This window comes from Pelobates fuscus, chromosome 5, assembly GCF_036172605.1.
Source record: "Pelobates fuscus isolate aPelFus1 chromosome 5, aPelFus1.pri, whole genome shotgun sequence".
In the NCBI taxonomy this organism is placed as follows: Eukaryota; Metazoa; Chordata; class Amphibia; order Anura; family Pelobatidae; genus Pelobates; species Pelobates fuscus.
The window spans coordinates 255,012,476-255,034,645 of record NC_086321.1 but is presented as its reverse complement, the minus strand read 5'-3'; the positions used below and the strand labels follow the sequence as shown (position 1 = coordinate 255,034,645).

General features: G+C 44.0%; 1 protein-coding gene across 2 annotated transcripts in view; it reads left to right on the top strand.

Annotated features, from left to right (window-relative positions):
* The window catches only part of ADAMTSL1 (ADAMTS like 1), a 918,974-nt gene that overhangs the window by 833,568 nt on the left and 63,236 nt on the right, over window positions 1-22,170 (top strand). For both annotated transcript variants that reach the window (XM_063455242.1, XM_063455243.1), the window contains 2 exons: window positions 11,887-12,014; window positions 15,129-15,257. In XM_063455242.1, coding sequence (XP_063311312.1) covers window positions 11,887-12,014; window positions 15,129-15,257 — 257 coding nt within the window. The remainder of the gene's footprint in view (window positions 1-11,886; window positions 12,015-15,128; window positions 15,258-22,170) is intronic.

Below are 22,170 nucleotides of genomic sequence, written 5' to 3'. Positions count from 1 at the left end.
TTGGGCATAGCGAAAGCGGTGCATGAAGGTGGGGGGCGTGTCTTCTAGCATATCTGTAAGCTGTTTGCAAACCCCACCCTGTAGAGTGTGGTGTAGGCGCGGGGATGTGCTCGGGATGATGTTTCTGAGAGCCCGTGGGTCTAGACCTGGGGGAAAATCTTCGTTATGTGTCAGAGGCATAAGGGGGGAGGGGTATGGTGACAAGTTCCCCTGTCGTTTGGCCTTCCGCCATACTCCCAGGGTGTTTTTCGTATATACGGACATGGTGTGTCCGTCCGTCTGTTCGCGTCTCCATGGAAGTCCCGCGATCGGTCTACCTGCCTCCATCTCTTCTGCCGTTTTCCACAGCTTGTGGACCCCTTCCTTGGACCATTCTACAACTCTCTGTAGGTGTGTGGCCATATAATAAAGTCGAAAATCTGGGAGGGCCAGTCCCCCTTTGTCTTTGGGTCTGGTCATTATGGAGAATTTTGCTCTAGGTTTCCCCCCGCCCCATATGTATCTGGTCATTTCTTTTTTGAGCGTGATGAAGAAGGGTCTCGGGATTACAGTGGGGATGGCTTGAAAAAGGTACAAAAGGCGCGGGAGGAGGTTCATTTTTATGACCTGTACTCGCCCTAGCCACGAGATATGGGGGTATGACCATTCCCGCATGTCTCTCTGAAATGTCTGTAAAATGACCGCAAAGTTGTCCCTAAACAGGTCTTCTGAGTGTTTGGATAGCCAAATACCAAGATATTTAATCTTGTCCTCGGCCCATTGAAAGGGGAAGCTACTTCTTAGGGTTTCCGTTCTCGTGTGGGGTACGCTAACGTTTAGGATATACGATTTTCCGTAGTTAATTTTCATGTTTGATAGGTCCCCGAATGCCTGTAGTTCTCTCATGATGTTCGGTAGTGTGATGGTAGGGTTGGTCACCACAAAGAGTAGGTCGTCCGCGTAGGCCGCTACCTTATGGTGTACTGGGCCTGTCGTCAGGCCGGTCACGTCTGCGTTGTGTCTGATGTGTGTGAGAAACGGCTCCAGTGCTAGAGCGAACAGGAGCGGCGACAGGGGGCACCCCTGTCTGGTGCCGTTATGGATGGTGAAGGCGTTAGTCAGTGCCCCATTAACTAGTACCTGGGCAGTGGGCTCGCTGTACAGGGATTCTATCCATTTCCTTAGGTGGGGGCCCAGTCCCATGTGTGCAAGCGTCTCAAAAAGGTATTCCCAGCGTACTCTGTCGAAGGCCTTCTCCGCGTCCGTGGACAGCAGGAGGAGGCCTCCTACGGCCTTTCCGCCGCCGTGCATGAGGGTGAGTGCCCTGATGGTGTTGTCTCGGGCCTCGCGTCCCGTCACAAACCCCACCTGATCAGGGTGGATCAGTGATGGGATGTGCTTCGTGAGGCGCGTGGCGAGGACCTTCGCCAAGAGTTTGACGTCGCAGTTAATTAACAAAATGGGTCTATAGTTCCCACAATGTTCCCTGTCTTTGCCCTCTTTGGGTATAACAGTTATGTGGGCTGTCAGGGCCTGCTTGGGGATACGTTCCCCGTCTCGTACCGCATTGAACGCCTCCACCATTGGTGGAAGTAGCTCTTCTGCGTATGTCTTATAATATTTCACCGGCAGGCCGTCTGGCCCTGGGCTTTTACCGGGTTTGGTGTTCTTGACTGCGATCGATAGCTCCTCTATAGTGATGGGCTCGTCTAGCGTTTCGGCGATTTCTGCGTCTAAAGTCGGCATTGGGTACCTCGTCAGGTATGTTTGGATCGCGTGGCGAAGGCGGGCCTTCGCCGGTTCGGTCTGTGGTTGCGGGAGGGTATATAGGTCCGTATAATATGCGCGGATTGTGTTCATGATGTCCGACGGGAGTCGGTGTAGGGTCCCCGTTTTGTCCCTGATCCTGTCTATATATGTGTGTAGCCTCTTTTTCCGTAGCATAGCAGCCAGAAGCTTGCCGCTCTTATTCCCGTGTAGGGTAAAGAAAGCTTTATGTCTCACCGCGTCTCTGTGGTGTTTAGAGTGGATTAGCGTAGCTAACTCTCTTCTGAGTTGTAAGAGTCGGGTTTGGAGTGTGTGGTCTGGGTCGTGTTTGTTTTGGTCATCTGTGTTGTGGATTTCTTCGAGGAGGCTCGCCTGTCTCATTTCAGTTCTCTTTTTTATGATCGCCCCTTGTTGAATGTAATGTCCCCGTATCACGGATTTGTGCGCTTCCCATCGTATTGTCGGGGATGTGTGTTCGGCAGTGTTAAGGGATAAGTAGTCTCTAATTTTGTCGCCTATATGGGTTACGACCTCCGTGTTAGTGAGTAGGTATTCATTTAGTCTCCATTTCGGGGTAGTGGGGCGAAAAAGTGGTGATTTTAATTTGAGGGTGACAGGTGCGTGATCTGACCAAGTCGCCGTTCCAATCTTGGCTTCGGTGACTAGGGAGAGGTCATATTGTGTGGTGTATATGTGGTCTATCCGGGAGTATGAGTTGTGTGGGTGGGAGAAGAAGGTGAAATCCTTTGTATCTGGGTGGTGGGCTCTCCAGCAGTCAACCAGGCGGTGGCTGCGGAGTAAGGTTTTAATGTTTTGCCGTTGTTGCGTGGGAATATGGGAGGAGCCTGATGATGTGTCCCATGTCGGGTCTAGTGCGATGTTGAAGTCCCCTCCCAGTACGAGGGTCCCCTCTCTGAACTCCATGAGTTTGCGGAGTGTTTGCTTGAGGAAGCGGTAGTGTCGCGTGTTGGGGACATAAACTGTCGCGAATGTGTATTGGCGCTCAGCTATTTTCCCCTTAAGGAACAAGTATCTGCCCTCCTCGTCCGTCATGCTTGTTCCCCCCTGGAACGGCACGCTTTTATGTAGTAGGATCGCTGTTCCCCTAGCTTTACCCCCGTGGTAGTCACTGTAGTAGCCTTGTGTGTATTGGTGGTTAGTAAGTTTGGGTCTGGTTCCCTTTTTAAAATGTGTTTCCTGTATCATAACTATTGAGGCTCTCTGTTTGTGAAAGTCCCTTAGCGCTCCGGATCTTTTCTCCGGTTTGTTTAGTCCCTTTGCGTTGATAGTGATGACGTGTAGAGGTGCAGGTGTCAGGGCCATTTCTCTCGTCATGTGTGTGTCGGGTGAGCGTCTCGTCTAGTTCCTAGTCTCTTTTGTATGGGAGGTGTAGTAGTAGTACGTGTGTCGTAGTCGGTAGGGTTGTCCGGAGTCAAGTATAGGTGGTAGTAGGGTGTACGGGGGGGGGAGGTTGGGTAGGATAAGGGGTATGTCTCGGTCTAGCGACTGTTGGGTATAGACGTCGGGGAGTCACAGTCCGCGGCACCACCTGTGGTGCGCGTGGGTTGCTCACCGTTTGGTCGGCGTCTCTCCTACTAGGCGTAGGTCGGGTGTCCGGGCGTCAGTGTCGGCGTCTCAGTGACATGTCCCCTGGTGTCCCTGTGCGGCTCTGAAAAGGTGATTAGATGGAATGTGTTCGGCTTCCCCGTCTCGAGGTGTTCCTTTCTATGGGTTTGTGCGTGTTGGTCAACTCACGTTTGTAGCATGTCCGGTCGCTACTGTTAAGTGTGGTACAAACAACAGTATTAGCATTATATCATTCAGTACAACAAGTATCAACAGTTAACTAGCATTTCAAACATTATATATGTTTTTTTTTTTTTTTTAAACTATGGAAGAACATCAAGAGTGCCGTTACCCCTCTCTCCTTCGGTCCCCCCGGCTGAGCTAACTGGTGCATCGTGTCTGTCAATATTTCTTTCCTGGCTATTATCCCTCTGACATCTCTGTTGGCTGGGGTCCCCGCCCCGGGTGGGCCCCGCCGGTGCCACCGCCCGCCCGCTCCCCGGAGTTCGTCACGGGTCAGGCGGGTGGCAGCAGCCGGGCCCAGCCGGCGCTCAGGGCCCCCCCTCAGCTTATGGTAAACATCGCATTTGAAATTATGAGACATCACATTGCTTACATTTCCCCCCCGCTGCCCCCCCAATGAGAGTCCCAGCAATGCCTGTGGGGTCCGTTAGGTTACCCTACTCCACTGAGCCGTGGAGCCCTTGATGTGTGCTCGGTCTTTGTAGTTTCTTTTATCTCCGTAGGGGGTCGGGTCTCTCTCTGGGGTGGCCGGTGGCCGCGTAGCGGGATCTATTCGGTGTGTCCGAGGACTCTGTTTTGTCAGGTCGGTGTTAGGATTGAGTGTTCAGTTTGGTAGCGGTGCCGGTGGTGGGCTTCAGGATGGGGGGTTCATAGTGCACAGTCCTTTACATGTTGGCGCCTGAGGGGCGCGTGGTTTGTTGCCTTGTTCTCCGAGGTCTCGGTGGTTGCTGCGGCCTGGTCTGCATGTCGGGTGAGAAGGTGTAAAAGGCTATCGGGTCCGGCCAAGGCATGTGTATCTGTGGCAGTTGAAGGTCCCGTACAATGTCTCTGAGGTCGTCTTCGCTCTTTACCATGTATGGGCCTGTATTCGTAGTGATTTGTAATCCGGTAGGAAAGCTCCAACGGTATCTAATTTTGTTGGCTTGTAATACTCTCGTGAGGGGGCGCATGGCCCTGCGGTACGCTAGGGTTGCTGGTGATAAATCAGGGTAAAGTTGCAATTCCGCGCCTTTGTGCAGTATTTGCCTTTGGTCTCTGGCGGTTCTCAGGATATCTTCCTTAACTTGGAAGTGTAGTAGGCAACAGATGACGTCCCGTGGGGGGGACTCCGGTGGGCCTCTGGGCCTAAGTGCCCTGTGTGCCCTGACGAACTCGACGGGTGTATTGGGCGGCCTCAGCAGTAGGGCATTAAATATTTCCGTGAGAGTTTCACGGATCGGCGTGGTCTGGTCTAGTTCTTCGGGCAGGCCCCGGATTCTGAGGTTCTGTCTTCTCCCTCTATTATCTAGGTCTTCCATATGGAGGGCCATTTGGCGGAGCTGTGTTTCTTGTCTGTTCAGGGTGTCTGCGGTTGCATTCTGCGCTGACATGACATGGTCGCAGTCTGCCTCTAGCTGTGCCACTTTGCTGTGTATCCCCTGTAAGTCTTCCCTCAGGGCCTGCAGTTCCCCTGCAATCGATTTGTGAAGGGCCTCATTGGCCTCTTTGAGGTCTGTTTTCGTGGGCAGGTTGCTCAATATAGTCGCCCAGTCCAGCTGGGGTGGGGGTGGGTCGGGTGGTGTAAGTACCTGCTCTAGGTGTCCGCCGCATGGCAGGGCCGCATGGCTTGTGCCTGATGTTTCTGCGTCCCCTGAGGCCTGATCGGTCTGTTCCGTTTGGGCCGTTAGGAATCTGCGCATGTTCGCAGTTTGAGTCCCCCTCGGGGTGTCGGTGGTCGTAGTGGCGTGCTGGGACCGGTGATTTCTTCCCATATTTCTGTTGTTGAAGCTGGTGAGACGGGTTTGTGATCTTAGCCTGCAGGGAGCTCCTGGTTCACGCCGCCATTCCGCTCGGCGCTCAAGCCACGCCCGATTTCCATATTTTTAAAGACTTATACAATTCACTAGATTTAAACCCTTTGCCAACAACACAAACCTCATCGTTAAAACCGCCATATACGTAGCCTTGTTTATGGTTTCTTGAGACCAAGAGAATTTACCGCCATCAGCACAACACAGTCCACTCACATCCTACTTCATTCACACTTAACAAACACATGGACTATTATATCTTGACTCTGCCTCACTCCAAAACCAGTCAACATGCACTTTCAGTAGAGGTTAAGTACTATCCTACTCACAACAGGTGGAGCCCCGTCAAACTACTGGACTCATATACCCAGCATAACAACGAACCACCATCTCAACCACTTTCAGTCTACAAGGTTCGGTACTCACTACCACCACCTTTATGACACACGTCAGGTCTTTACTTACACAGCTGGGCCTCAAATCAGCTAACTATTCGGGCCACTCCTTCCGCATAGGAGCGGCCTCCACAGCATCCAGTGCAAACATCGTCGGTTCCGGCACACCACAACCGACTTGCTCTTTTAATACCATCCTACACTTATCAGTGTTTGTTTCTTCTGTACTATCTTGAGCCCTTAACACAAATATATATATATATATATATATATATTTTTTTTTTTTTTTAAAGCTTGGCAGTAGATGTTTGGAAGAGGAATCATCATCCCTTTAGTAATTTACAGCCTCAGCTGGGATATGTGACAGAATAATGTATATGCACTATTATGAGTTTCTACTTTTTATCAACTTTCCTTACAGGAAGCCAGAAGAGTGAAAGAATTAGAATATGTAAATATTTTGTAATACGGATGTGATTAAAATAGCTATACAGTGTTATTTTCTGTGTTGCTTATATGTTTGCATTGGGTGCTTTAACAATTTCTCCATTCATGTCATATTTAGTGTTAGTGGTAATAGTGCTCAGGGTAATTCTTCCTCATTACCCCCAAACAAAACAGAAGGGATGGGCTGCTAAGGAATCTCGTTTAGCATTAAAACATCAAAATATTAATAGCTGCTCTTTAACGCTGTGAAAGGAGTACACCGGCAGACTCCAGACACTATAACCAGTTCAATGAGATGAAGCAGACATACTGCCTGCAGTGTCCCTTTAAGTGGGGTCTTAAATGTAGTATTTGCCCTTTGTCTTTGTTTACATTCAAATGGTATATGTTCAAATGGCATACTTTATTAAGCAGGTCAAATATCAGATTCCCTTAATATATTTGTAATAGGTGTTATCTTTACTAATGGCAATTGAAAACCATGTACAGTGTATTGAGTATGGTGAATAGTGGACCTTCTAATCTGGTGTTGACATGTGTAGCTGCACATAAGAAATAAGCAATTGCTTAGAAGAATTCTGGATACCACATGATGACTGCCCATCCATAGATAAGCCATGTCTAATCACACATTCATCAGATCTGTATCCCCATGGAGACAAAATGGTAAATCCCACATGCTGCTTAAACAAAGTGGAAAGTGTCTATAAGAATCTCATACAAACACGCAAGTTGTTTTCATTTGAATCAATATTTAAATATGACATATAAACATGTGGAATATTTTGTTTTGTAGACCAACATTGGATTTTAGTTTATGTTTTGATTCAAAGCCGCACACTTTATTTTTGTACTTTATGCATTTTCGTGCTTTGATTTTCTGTGCATCTCTATTTTCTTTTCGAGTTAACATTTTCCAGCCTTTTCTTTTCTTCTTCTGCGTGTAATCATGGTTTTATATGAATTTCAAACACTTTGAATAGACTATAATTTCTTAATTTAGCAAGACCATATGGGTTTGTATACGAGAAAGAACGTATTTGTAAATAGGGACCTCATGTAAGAATAGACATTAAGTTAATGCTAGTTCTGGATGTAGAATCCCTGACTAAGCCATTCAGACATGTTTCAGATTTTTTCCTTGGTTAATTGTTACAAAGTGTTATGTGTTTTCCTCCAGGAAAGCTTACACCAGCCTTGCTTTACCATTTTTCCTATTGCTCCTGCCCGTCACCTTCTGATATTACCATAACTACATCTGACAGATGGAAAACAATAGAAAAAAATATTTCTTTAGAATATTAATGTATGCTCAACCTTAGAAATGGGTCGAGTACAGCTCACCGGTGATTGTATTACTCCGATTAGATTTCCATGAGGCTTTTGAAACTGTCGCACATAAAAAGATTATCAATAAACTGCAATCTTTGAGTTTGGATTCCAATATTGTTGAATGGGCAAGGCAGTGGCTGAGTGACAGGCAACAGAGGGTTGTAGTCAATGTAATATATTTGAAGCAAGACCTTGTCACCAGTGGGGTACCTCAGGGATCTGTACTTGGCCAAATTACTTTTAATATTTTTATTAGTGATATTGCAGGTCTTGATGACAAGATATGTATTTTTTCTGATGATACTAAGATATGCAACAGTATTGATGTTCCAGAAGGACTAAGCCAAATGGCAAATGATTTAGGTAAACTAGAAAAATGTTTAAAACTGTGGCAACCGACATTTACAAATGCATTTTAAGTGTAAAAACCTAAGGGCAGAGTATAGAATGTTTAATACAGTCCTAACCCCATCATCTTAGGAAAGGGATTTAGGGGTGATTATTTCTGATGACTTAAAGGTAGGCAGACAATGTAATAGAGCAGCAGGAAATGCTAGCAGAATGCTTGGTTGTATAGGGAGAGGTATTAGCAGTAGAAAGAGGGAAGTACTCATGCCATTGTACAGAACTCTGGTGAGACCTCACTTGGAGTATTGTACGCAGTACTGGAGACCGTATCTTCAGAAGGATATTGATACTTTGGAGAGAGTTTAAAGGAAGGCTACTAAACTGGTTCATGGATTGCAGGATAAAACTTACCAGGAAAGGTTAAAGGATCTTAACATGTAAAGCTTGGAGGAAAGACGAGACAGGGGGGATATGATAGAAACATTTAAATACATAAAGGGAATCAACACAGTAAAGGGGGAGACTATATTTAACCCCTAAGGACACATGACATGTGTGACATGTCATGATTCCCTTTTATTCCAGAAGTTTGGTCCTTAAGGGGTTAAAAGAAGAAAAACTACCACAACAAGAGGACATAGTCTTAAATTAGAGGGACAAAGGTTTAAAAATAATATCAGGAAGTATTACTTTACTGAGAGGGTAGTGGATGCATGAAATAGCCTCCCAGCTGAAGTGTTAGAGGTTAACACAGTAAAGGAGTTTAAGCATGCGTGGGATAGGCATACGGCTATCCTAACTATAAGATAAGGCCAGGGACTAATGAAAGTATTTAGAAAACTGGGCAGACTAGATGAGCCGAATGGTTCTTTTCGGCCACCACATTCTATGTTTGTATAAAAAAATATTATCAGTCATGTCCATCATTTCTTTCCTACTGTCCTTTTTTCTTGAAGCCCAAACTGTGTATGTAAGTGAATAATAAAACTCAAATAACAGGACATCTAATCTGCATAAATTATGTACTTTGGTCTTGTTCCAGATACATTTCCAGCTACAGAAAGGTAATTTAGTTACCCAAAAAATCTACCCTAATATAAATCATATATTTACCTAAAATAGCCTGGTGTCAGCTATAGCTGTGTCTCCACCTCCCAGTATAAAAATAGGAATTAAGACATGACATAGAAAGGTCACACTAGGATATACATGTCCAACCTGTGTCGAATGATTGAGATTAGATTTGTACTTCTCGTCAAGATTTGGTTCCAGAATGCAAAGTTTTATAATTAAATTGAACCTCACAACTAGGAATTAGAAAGTAACAAGATTGGAACTGAAGATTTGCCCATAATAATCAAAATAAGGCATAAGGATTGCCTATATTTGTTCAATGTTCAGTAAACCTTTAATTCCAACTTTATGTCATTCAGACAGATTCTTACAGATGAGAGAGTAACTATCTCCTTCTCTTTTCCATTTTTTAAAAGAATAAAAGCTGTACGAAGCAAAATATATGAATACCTCTCAGCATTTTAAAATTGGACAAATTGGGGACAGTTCAGTGTATCACAATGTTTCCTGTTTGCACAGACTTACCGTATATACTCGAGTATAAGTTGACCCGAATATAAGTCGAGACCCCTAATTTTACCCCAAAAAACTGGGAAAACGTATTGACTCGAGTATAAGACTAGGGTGGGAAATGCAGCAGCTACTGGTAAATTTCTAAATAAAATTAGATCCCCCCAAAATTATATTAATTGAATATTTATTTACAGTGTGTGTATATAATGAATGCAGTGTGTGTGTGTTTGTATGAATGCAGTGTGTGTGTGTATGAATGCAGTGTGTGTAGTGTGTGTGTGTATATAATGCAGTGTGTGTATGAATGCAGTGTGCGTAGTGTGTGTGTGTGTGTGTGTGTGTGTATGAATGCAGTGTGTGTGTATGAATGCAGTGTGTGTGTGTATGAATGTAGTATGTGTGTGTATGAATGCAGTGTGTGTGTGTATGAATGTAGTATGTGTGTGTATGAATGCAGTGTGTGTGTGTATGAATGCAGTGTGTGTGTATGAATGCAGTGTGTGAATGTGATGCAGAGTGTGTTTGTGTGTCTGGTGGGGGGTGGGCATTTTTATTATTATTTTCTTAATTATTATTATTATTATTATTATTATTATTGTAATATAAAATTATTATTTTTTATATATTATATTTTATTTTTCTATAATTATTATTATTTTAAATATTAGTATTATATTTTTATTTGGAACACTCTGCTATAGTATGCAGAAACCAGGAGCTAACCTATGATACTGGCTGAGTATGGTAAATGGTAAGGGATTGCAAATATAAAAAAGTGGACTGTGCCTTTAAGGTATGAGAAATATGTGCTGTGCCTTTAAATCTCACATAATGTGCGTGGTAGGTACAGCGCGAGAAGAGGGTTGGTACTTCCATGCGATCACGTCTGAGTAATCCAAAAACTGATTGGACACCTACCACGCACATTATGTGAGATTTAAAGGCACAGCACATATTTCTCATACCTTAAAGGCACAGTCCACTTTTTTATATTTGCAATCCCTTACCATTTACCATACTCAGCCAGTATCATAGGTTAGCTCCTGGTTTCTGCATACTATAGCAGAGTGTTCCATTTTTTGTATAGGTTTTAGTGAATCCCTATTTTTTCCAGTTTTTGAGCGACCTATTGTTAGTCGGACTCCCTCTCCCCTGGGTATTACATTAGGTATACCAGTACCATCCATTTATATTTTTATTTATTTACATTTTTATTTATATTTTTTTGTCCCCCCTCCCTGCTTTTTAGTTGGCCAGGGTGGGGGGCTCTCACTCCCTGGTGGTCCAGTGGATGGGCTGTAGGAGGGGGGCTGGCAGGAAGCTGTAACTTACCTTCACAGCAGCTCCTGTCAGCTCCCTTCTCTCTCCTCCGGTCAGCTCCACTGCAAGTCTCGTGGCCGCGCGGAGCGTTGCCACGGTAATCCGTGGCAACGCTCTGACCCCGCGGCTCTCGCAAGACTTGCAGAGGGAGCCGACCGGAGGAGAGAGAAGGGAGCTGACAGGAGCTGCTGTGAAGGTAAGTTACAGCTTCCTGCCAGCCCCCAACAGCACCGCCGGGCTTGTAATGAGCCCGGCGGTCCTGGTCTGTATTATGGCAATGTAAGTTGCCATAATACAGACATTAACTCGAGTATAAGACGAGTGGGGGTTTTTCAGTACAAAAAATGTGCTTAAAACCCCGTCTTATACTCGAGTATTTAGAAAACATTTATTGTTGTTTAACCCCTTAAGGACACATGACATGTGTGACATGTCATGATTCCCTTTTATTCCAGAAGTTTGGTCCTTAAGGGGTTAAAGACACATTACTGTGAGTATTATTATGGTGGAGCCCTGTTATACACTGTGACACACCATCAACATGGAGCTCCTAGAAAAGAGGAACATTAGGATAGAAAATACTGAAAGGGGGATTTGGTTCCCAAAAATAAATGTGTCCGTCCTATATAGCAATACATGGGAGGTATGGTATATGTAGGTAAAATTGTGGCAGTGCGATAAAGAAGTGCTTATTCAAATGAAAAAAAAAACATTATGCATGAATATGATTGTTTATACAGTTCGGTGCTGTCTGGGTGATTTAACATTTATTATGGTCTATTGCGTTTTCTTGTTTTGGAAAGAAGTTAAACATTACCATTATTGCAGCTATTTCTTTACAACAGGAAGGCTGAAGTTTTTGATGTATTTATCTAAAAATCACACTTGGGAATAGCAGACCCAAAACAAATACCCAATTAGGTGTCATACAAATCTTTGTACTTGAGTGTTTGCTTACGTATTAAACAGGTATAACTGGCTTGCTATATGTTACATTTGAACATTAAATGCAGTGATGGTCAGAAACTTCATTCTTCCATCATTTGTTGAAGATCAATATGCACTTGAATGCATCATTTTATTTAACTCTAATTATTAATGTTTTTAATTAGGATCCTTCTAAAGTCAGATGATGCCCTTCAGATTTTAGAGCCACTTGAAGCTGATGTTGGGTTCTACACCTGCAATGCAACCAATTCGTTAGGCTTTGCATCGGTTTCTATCGCCATTACTCTAGAAGGTATGTTAGTGTCTTAATAGATATGTATGAATTCTGTGCGTGCAGTTATCCTTCTATTGTTCTTTTTAGGATGGTTTTATGCAGGGCCGGACTGGGGGTACAAAGCAGCCCTGGGAAGAAAAAAATATGCCAGCCCCATAGGTCATTGCGCCATGTAATGTGTGTAGTATATATATATATATATATATATATATATATATATATATATATATATATATATATAAACCAGTGGGCTGCACTCACCTGAATATGCATAAATGGGATGCTGCTGGGGGCCAATTTATACAATACACAAGATCCAGTGCACTCATATATCCACTAAACAGCAACTTCAATGCTGACAGATTTTATTAGTTGTTTTTTAAAACACCTAATATAGCCAAAAATAATGGGCATTTAGTTACATTATATTATCATACATTGCATAATCCTGAAACAACATCAATGTACCCCATCTTTGGCAGGTCCTACTCTAACAGCCTAATGTCTGCTCTTATGAGATTAACCCACTTACTTGGGGGGAAAAATCCATCTGGGGCTCTCTAGAGTACAAGACGAAATAGGGCCCTGGAATGAGGTACCACAGGGCCAATAGGGTCCTGTTTAGTCTTGTACTGCAGAGAGCCCCAGATGGATTTTTTTTCCGCAATAAGTGGGTTAATCTCATAAGAGCACACACAAGCTCACTCACTAGCAGGCACACACCCACACACAATCGCTGTCATGGATGAAGCTTACCTGGCACTGGTAGGTGAATTTGACATTCTCTGGCCTTTTCCTTTCAGCAAGATCAGCAGCTTACCTGTGGAGGTGGGGCTTAGTTGCACTAGGTGGGGCTTGTGTTCAGGAGGCAGTGCTTAAGTGTGGGGGCAGGGCATGCGGCGCCAAATTACTTAGCATTGTAAAGGGAGACTGACAGCACCCTAATTGCGGCCGCACCAGCCCCTAGCTTCTACCTCCTGAATCCCCTTGGACTGAGACAGGCTTTCTGAGTCCAAGGGAAAAATCATTTAAATTTAATTTGCCTAATTTAGGGCTGTCTGATCAGCCCCAGGTGCCGCAGCCCATGTTAAAAACTAGTTGTCACTGCAATATAACTGCTCCTGTGGAAGTAAACATATAATTTATGATTGTGATGAATCCTAGATTTCTATGTTTAGACAGCTTTACTTGCTGCGTCTCACTCCAGTGTTGCTATTCCCGCACATCCGTGGGTAGTTAAACTGTTGTAACACTCACCATCTGCCCACCCACTCCCTCTCAGCTGTGATTGATGCTGCTTGGGGACACTTCCTGAGTGATTACCCTTACATCCTGGCTTGAATGCCAGCACAATGACAGAAAATTGAGCAGTGAAACTTCACAGACATGATCTGTACACCAAAGCTACTTCATTAAGCTAAAGTTGTTTTGGTGAATATAGTGTCCCTTTAAGCAATTCTAAAGCTTTCCACAAAGAGCAATACATTAGACTTGGTAAAGAGACGAACTCCTGAAATATTGTTCCAATATTCTGTATTAACTATAGCCTATGCTTCTGTAGTATTTTTTAACCCAGTTGCTACACAATGCATTTTAGGATTGCCTGCACTCACCTTTCTGTATAGAAATTCCATCTAAATGTTAAATATCTCAGTTGTAAATGATTTGTGGTTAGAGCATATTTTAGATACTAGCAATTTACCAATCACCTCTCACTACTTCTTATTACCGCTGTACCCACAAATTTGGTTTGTGGTGTCTATTATTATCACAGCGATTTTTCCTATTAAATTGAAAGGTAGTTACATTTTCCTACGTTCAGGGTGCCTGACGCACACATGATTGCTACAGATCATAGGCTTTTCCTGTAATGAACACATAAACACAGCTTTTGTTTCCTACCCATTGTGATACTTAGGTTGATTCCTGTCATTGAAACTAAAAACAAAACATATGTTAGTGAATAATATATCCTGAGTAATAGCTATTTGCAGGGTAGGGTGTGGAGCTGGTGGTTAAGTTCTTTCTTTTGGCGTATTCCATTTTTCTTAATTTTATGCTTGTTACACCAAAGATTTACTGCTACCTCCTTCAAGTTACTGGTTGCAGAATTAGTGCCATATGTAAATCCATCCAGTACTTTCCTCTGTTACAATACTAAGGGCATACTTACACAGATTTCTTTGCAGCATACCATATGTCTTCAATAATGCCATGAGGAAACCTAGCGTCTGCACCAGGTTCAGCTGGGATTAAAGTGCAGAAAACGTTGTGGACTACATCTCCCATGATTCTTACCCCTGTTCTATAAAATCAAAGACTTTGTCTGCCAAAATTAGATCCCCAGCTGTTAATGTCACTGGAGGTGTAGTTGTATGACATCTGAGAATATCTAGCCACTCCAATCATGTTGCAACATTGAACATACTAACATATAATATCAGAGTTAGCCAGAGCTTTGATAAGTTAAATGTTACATATCGGTTTTTATTTCCCCAATTAAGACAGTGGCACATTGCATTTCATTAATCATAACATAACATGTTGTTATCACATTGTAAAGCCTACAGTATTCTCAGGGATAATTTAGGCAGTTATAACAGCTTTTAGTGTGACACATGTGGCCTAGAGGACTTCATTTGTAGAACCCAGAAATATATGTATTCCACTTCCACCATAAACACAGCAGGCAGCATTGAAATGAAGGTTATGGCATTGCTTACGCTTATGAACTTTGTCTCTGAGTATTAATAGTGCAACTTATTGGCCTTTTTAGTTCTATTGAAGGTCCGTCACTACTTTAATATGGAGTAATAAACAAAGTCATTCTCTTGTGTTTCAGTGGAAGTGGTTGACATCAGTCTTGTGTGTCACAAGTCATTGAGCTTTGACCATGCTACCCTGACCTATCCTGGCCTGTAAACTCATGAAAGAACAGTTTAATGTTTGCTAGGTCCCCTATGGTCTTACCATCCAATCCTGATTACTTAGCAGGAATTTAAATGTGCTTTGTGTGGACTTCCTGCTGCTAAACAGCAAGCCAACTCGCACTACAATAGCCCTTGCTACCTATTTTCTTTTAACTCTCTTCTCTCAGGCAACACTAATGTACAATATGTTTCTCGCATTTAGGAAAGCCATTAATAAAGACGTCCAAGAATGCTTTGATCAATGCCAATGCTCCTTCCATCACTGTCGATGTTGGTAGTGTGGTGAAGACATTTTTCGGATCAAATGTTACTATCCACTGTCAGGTAGCAGGTAAGATTAATTTTGGAAATCCAACCTTTTAAAACTCTCGATACTATATATATATATATAGTATCTCAAAAAAGTGAGTACACACCTCACATTTTTGTAAATATTTTATATCTTTTCATTAGACAAAACTGAAGAAATGACACTCTGCTACAATGTAAAGTAGTACGTGTACAGCCTGTTTAACAGTGTAAATTTGCTGTCCACTCAAAATAACTCAACGCACAGCCATTAACCCCTTAAGGACCAAGCTTCTGGAATAAAAGGGAATCATGACATGTCACACATGTCATGTGTCCTTAAGGGGTTAATGTCTAAACCATTGGCAATAAAAGTGAGTACACCCCTAAGTGGAAATGTTCAAATTGGGCCCAATTAGCCAATTTCCCTCCCCGGTGTCATGTGAGTCGTTAGTGTTCCAAGGTCTCAGGTGTGAATGGGGAGCAGGTGTGTTAAATTTGGTGTTATCTCTCTCGCATGTGTGTCAGCAACCAGTTGAGGGGTGCAAAGACAAGTCTGTCTTGCCTACAGTCAAGCATGGTGGTGGGAGTGTCATGGTCTGCGCCTGCATAAGTGCTGCCAGCACTGGGGAGCCACAGTTCATTGAGGGAACCATGAGTGCCAACATGTACTGTGACATACTGAAGAAGAGCATGATCCCCTCCCTTCGGAGACTGGGCCGCATGGTATTTCAACATGATAACGACCCCAAACACACCTCCAAGATGACCACTGCCTTGCTAAAGAAGCTGAAGGTAGATGTGATGAACTGGCCAAGCATGTCAACAGACCTAAACCCTATTGAGCATCTGTGTGGCATTCTCAAACGGAAGGTGGGGGAGCGCAAGTTCTCTAACATCCACCAGCTCCGTGATGTCGTCATAGAGGAGTGGAATAGGACTCCAGTGGCAACCTGTGAAGCTCTGGTGAACTCCATGCCCATGAGGGTTAAGACAGTGCTGGAGAATAATGGTGGCCACACAAAATATTGACACTTTGGGCCCAATGTGGACATTTCCACTTAGGGGTGTACTCACTTTTGTTGCCAACGGTTTAGACATTAATGGCTGTGTGTTGGGTTATTTTGAGGGAACAGCAAATTTACACTGTTGTACAGGATGTACACTTACTACTTTACATTGTAGCAGAGTGTCTTTTCTTCAGTGTTGTCACATGAAAAGATATAATAAAATATTTACAAAAACGTGACGGGTGTACTCACGTTTGTGAGATACTGTGTATGTATACTTACTTGGTATACTTGCATGCATACTGTATAATACATATTTAAGAGAGACTGTGTATGTTATTTACATGCTCTCTCTAATGTCCTTTGTTATATTTAATTGTTTTATTTCACATTATTTTTTTATAGTTGTCTGACTTTTGACTAAAATAGCAAAATTTTTAATATTTGCCAATTTAGCTCTTTTTTTTTTTACCATCTTGACCGTTTCAAACTACATTTTCACTGAAACTCACCGTTTAGCAGATAATAAGTCCCTCAGTTAAGTAGTTGCTACAAAGGGCCTCCATCACTTATGTTGTTATTCTGCTGAACGCCCTACTCTTAACATAGAATTTGCCTTATATGTACAGTCAGAAATAAAAAGTGATTTCCTTCTAATGCAAAAGGAATGATCAAATGGATGCTTTGTTGTAGATTTACAGTTTACAGAATCTCTGTTTGGTAATGGCAGTTAAAATGATGGATAAAAGGTCATATGTTCTTATTCTAAGTGCTGTTAAAAAAAAAAATAGAAATATATATATATATTAAACCCACACATTAAGACTGGGACAGTGTGAGTAAACAGTCTGATTAGACTGTCTGATTCTACTTTTTCCCAGAATATGTGAGAGGGAGAGTCTGTGGGATTGTCCAGCTATTCAGTTCCATGTAGTACCTCATTAGTTTTTCTCTCACTCTCGCACACTAGTTTTGAGCATATAAAATGACCCAAGGAGTGATTGCATTAGCACATCCTGCAATGCAGTCTTGCATGCCTGAGAAGGATGTTAAGTCTTTCTCCAAACAAAGTTTTTCCTTTTTTTTTTTTTTGTGTGCATTTGTATATATTTAATTTTTTGTTATTATTGTTTTATTTTCACCTTGGCTAATAGAATCACTGCTAATGTAAATGACAGCATTTATGTAAAGAGTTACTCAAGCCCTTCTTGCAAGTGTATGTTTTTTGACTAACCTTAAAACAATAATAAAAAATAGAGTTAAAACTTACCTTAACTTATTCTGGTTTAAAAGGTGTAAAAGCTCTCAGTATATTACCTATCCGCGTGCAGCATCTCCAAGAAGTTCAGGCTAAATGTTCCCATTATAGAGGCTTCTGTATATCATAGAAACATGGAATGTGAGGGGCGGAGCCGAACTGGCTAAGAGACTAGTCGCACGCTGCATGAGCTCCCGCAGCGAGGGCCTAAAAACACCGACTACCGCAAATTTGAAGGCTGGTGGCTACCCACAACAAGGCTCATTGAACGGAGAAAGCAGCTGTGATATGCCGATACCACCCATGGCACCTAACTCGACAGGGAACCACGGCAGCAACTTGAGGCATAGCGGCGGCACTGGGGACGGACGGCCGCCTTCCCGCCAGACTGCAGCAAGCGAAAGAAACGCACTCACCCCCCCCCATGGACCGATGGGGACATCTCGGTCCCTGCCAGATGGAGTGCTCCTGACTCTGCGCCAAGCATCAGGCACGACGACCTCCCAACGCAAAGTGGAGAAGGGGGCCGCCAAGATGGCGGATCATCTCGACACGAGAGTGTCGGACAAGCAACGCACGCACCATACTATGACAGAAGCCGATGACCGCACCAAAGACTCTATTGCAATCATCTTCGACTGCTTCTGGGCCAAACTAGAGGCTCTCATGCCGTCTGAAGCACCACATCAAAGAATCCCCGCGGGGGTCTGGGCCGGAAGCGGACGGAGGTCTGGGGATACTCGCCAGGGCAACTCCAAGTCCCAAGCTCCGAATTGTCGAGTCCAGAGCCCTCCCGGGCCGAGAGCAAATGGGGGCATACCCCAGAGGTGCCGGCCACACAGACATCGCAAGCGACCGACTAAAGCTCCCCACACCACCCCAAAAGGGCCAACCCTGGGCCGTTCAAGTTCCCAGGCTCGTGGCCTACGAGCACCAACCCTCTCATGGCTCCAGGGCAAGGGAGGATTCCCACCCCCAGGACGACGAAGCTCTACCCAGCTGAAACAGACCTTAGGCGTGAGACCCGAATCCAGCAAGTGCTCGACACTCAAAGGATGCCGAACACGCAACAGCGGTACAGAGACCCCGTTCAAAGCGCTGAAGGTACCGGGGGAAACCCCCACACACTATGAGGCTACTGCTGCACTTGCTGGCCCACCACTATACCTCCCATGGTGAGGCTCGGCAATGTTGGCGACTGGCATAGGTTGACCTGGGTTTCCAAACCCGTAGCCACCACACTGGACTATCCTATGCTATATAAGTGCTAGAAACTGTGCCTGGAACATAACTTTGAACTAATATATATAGTTATACCTGCAATCGTAACCCCAGACAAACATAGCATGTACACTTCAGATGTGCCTAACCTAATAATCACTACGTGTTCCACACTCCTAGACTACAGCATGCAACTCACTAATACATACACGCTAGTAATGAGTACTGTTATCCTGTTAACTTGTTATTTTTATTCTTGCTTAACTTTATATGTACATTCTCATGCACGCGCCTTGCTCTCCTCCTATGTCTCTTCTTTAACTATCGCTCCATGACATGTGCATTATGCTGCCATATTCCAAACTAACGTGAAACTAAACTACTGTTCCAGAAATCATATAAATACAAAAAATGTGCCCGTATATCATATGCCATAACATGTAATACCAATGTTCACCTATTCTACCGGACGTCGCTGTTGTGGCACAAGCCGGCTGTTTGTTCATCCTGTGCACAACCAAAATAAAGAATAAAAAAAAAAAAAAGAAAGAAACATAGAATGTGACTGCAGTTAAGAACCATTCGGCCCATCTAGTCTGCCCAATTTTCTAAATACTTTCATTAGTCCCTGGCCTTATCTTAAAATTAGAATAGCCTTATGCCTATCCCACGCATGCTTAAACTCCCTCACTGTGTTAACCTCTACCCAGTGATGTATTTTGGACCTGTGCTGCCCTAGGCATGACGGAACTCGGGCACACCCTAATTTACATTTGCCCCACCCCTTCCTGTTAATGCCACACCTCTTCGTGTTAAAGACTAACATACATACTTTGACTGACAGACACACACTCTCAGATACACTGAAATACACACACACATTGATTTGACACAATCTGACAGACACACACAATCACTGACTCACTCACAGACACACACAATCACTCACATACACACACAATGATGCAGCCACACACGCTCACTCACTGACACACACACACACCCACTCACAGACACACACACACACTGACAGGCATACACAATCACTCGGGGACACACACACATTAACTGACAGACACACTCACTCACAGACACATACTGACAGGCACATATAATCACTCAGACATACAGGCTCCCGCACAGACACACACACACTCACAGACACACAGGCGCCCTCACAGACACACACAATCACTCAGACACACAGGCTCCCTCACAGAAACACACTAACAGACATTCTCACTCACAGACACAAAACTCACACACAGACACACAAAATCACTTTACACACAGACACACACTGACAGACATACACTCACTCATAGACACACTTTGACAGACATACAGACACAATGACAGATATACAGACACAGTGACAGCCAGACACACACACACACTGCCAGCCAGCCGGTCAGACACAGACACACACACACTGCCAGCCAGCCACAGACACACACATTTCCCCCCCCCCCCCAACACTCTCAGATAATTTTTTAACTGAAATCCACCCAGCCTCCCTACCTTTGGGAGAGCTGGGTGGATTGTTTACCTGGGGGTCAGTGGGTCTGTTGGCCGTGCTTCTTGGGCAGGGAGGGAGGCAGGCGTGCAGGCAGTTGGGCGGCTATCTGAATTCCAAGGCGGGCGGGAAGGGAGGGAGGCAGGCGTACAGGCAGTTGGGCGGCTATCTGAATTCCAAGGCGGGCGGCAAGGGAGCGTTGATTTGTGAGCTCTCTCTGCTCAGCTCCCTCGCGCGCCACAGAGTGATGCTGGGAGCTGGAATATTTGTGAACGGAGAGAGTTCACAAATCAGCGGTCACTCGACGCCCGCCTTGGAACTCAGTTAGCTGTCTGCCACTAGGCTAACAAGGTATTTGGAAAGTGCCGCCCAAGGCAAATGCCTTGTTTGCCTCGTGGCAAATACATCACTGCCTCTACCACTTCAGCTGGAAGGCTATTAAATGCATCCACTCCCCTTTCAGTAACGTAATACTTCCTAATATTGTTTTTAAACCTTTGCCCCTCTAATTTAAGACTATGTCCTCTAGTTGTGGTAGTTTTTCTTCTTTTAAATATAGTCTCCTCCATTACTGTGTTGATACCCTTTATGTATTTAAATGTTTCTATCATATCCCCCCATCTCGCCTTTTTTCCATGAGAGAAGAGAGTAAAGGCAAAGTGAAGAAAGAGAAAAAAGGTAAAATATAAAAAAGGATAGTTGACTAGACACGTGACTAGAAGCAATAACCTCTGTCTTCCTGTGGCAAAAGAAGACCACAGTCAGATCCCTTCGTATGGTATACATGGAAACATAAGTCAAGGTGTGAAGGGAGGGGAGAGGGGGGCGGGGAAGGCAGCAACCTGTTATTCCATCAAAAACGGCTAGCTCAACCTTTGTGAAACTGTAATTTCTGCAATCAGTGTCAGTCCGCTAGTGGGAAGTCGTCGTAGGGGCCCCAGATTTTTTTTAAACCTCTTAGATGTTCCCCTTAATTTGGCCGTTAGGTTGTCCATAAGGCGTGTTTCTTTTATTTTGGTTGCAATTGGAGGAGTATCCAATTTGAGCCAGTATTACGCCACAGTCCTATGGGCTGCCAATGTAATTTTATGCAACAGCTTTTGTTTGTGTTCGGGTCAGTCTTTCAATGATCTGCTCAATAGGTACACCCAGGGGTCGAGAGCTGGTGCTCGTTAGAATACCTGCCTTATTAAATCTCTAATTGATTCCCAGAAAACTTTCACTTTGGGGCACTCCCACCACATGTGAAGGTAGGTACCTCTAAAGCCACAGCCCCTCCAGCACATGTCAGTCGGTGCCTTCTGCATTCAGTAGAGTTTTACATGCATATAGTATACCACCTGAACAGCATCTTAAAGGATTGTTCTTTAGACATGTGCAATTCATTTCATTCCGAATATAAATTCGGACGAATTTCGTGCAACTTGGACATTCAGATGCTTACGAATGTCTGAAGCTTGATTTGCCGACGTGCCAAATTTCCGAACTGCCGAAGTTCCGAATTGCCGTAGTTCCGAATTGCCTAAGTTTTCGAATTGCTGATGTTCCCAAAGTGTGTTGGATTTCTGAAAAGTAGCAAAACAAGTGGTTAGGGTTTAGGGTTAGGGTTAGAGTTAGGGTCCGAATTACCAAAGTTCCAAATTGCCGAAGTTCTGAACCGAACCAAATGTAATTGGTCCGAATTGCAGAAGCAGGCACAATTTTTTTTTTTTGCCCATTCACATCACTATTGTTCTTGCATCAACACACATATGGAGGAGGTGCCACTAGCCTCTCATATTTCCTGCCATTCTATACCCTCCAATTCCCAGGTCCCTTTCCCATTCATCTGCATATGACAGTTGACCCCAATCTTTTGTCTCTGAGCAGAGGTGAGCATACAGCTGTGTAATCAGTCCCTTAGGCATAGGTTCGGGATGGAGCGATTTCTAATTAACAAAAAACTAAACAT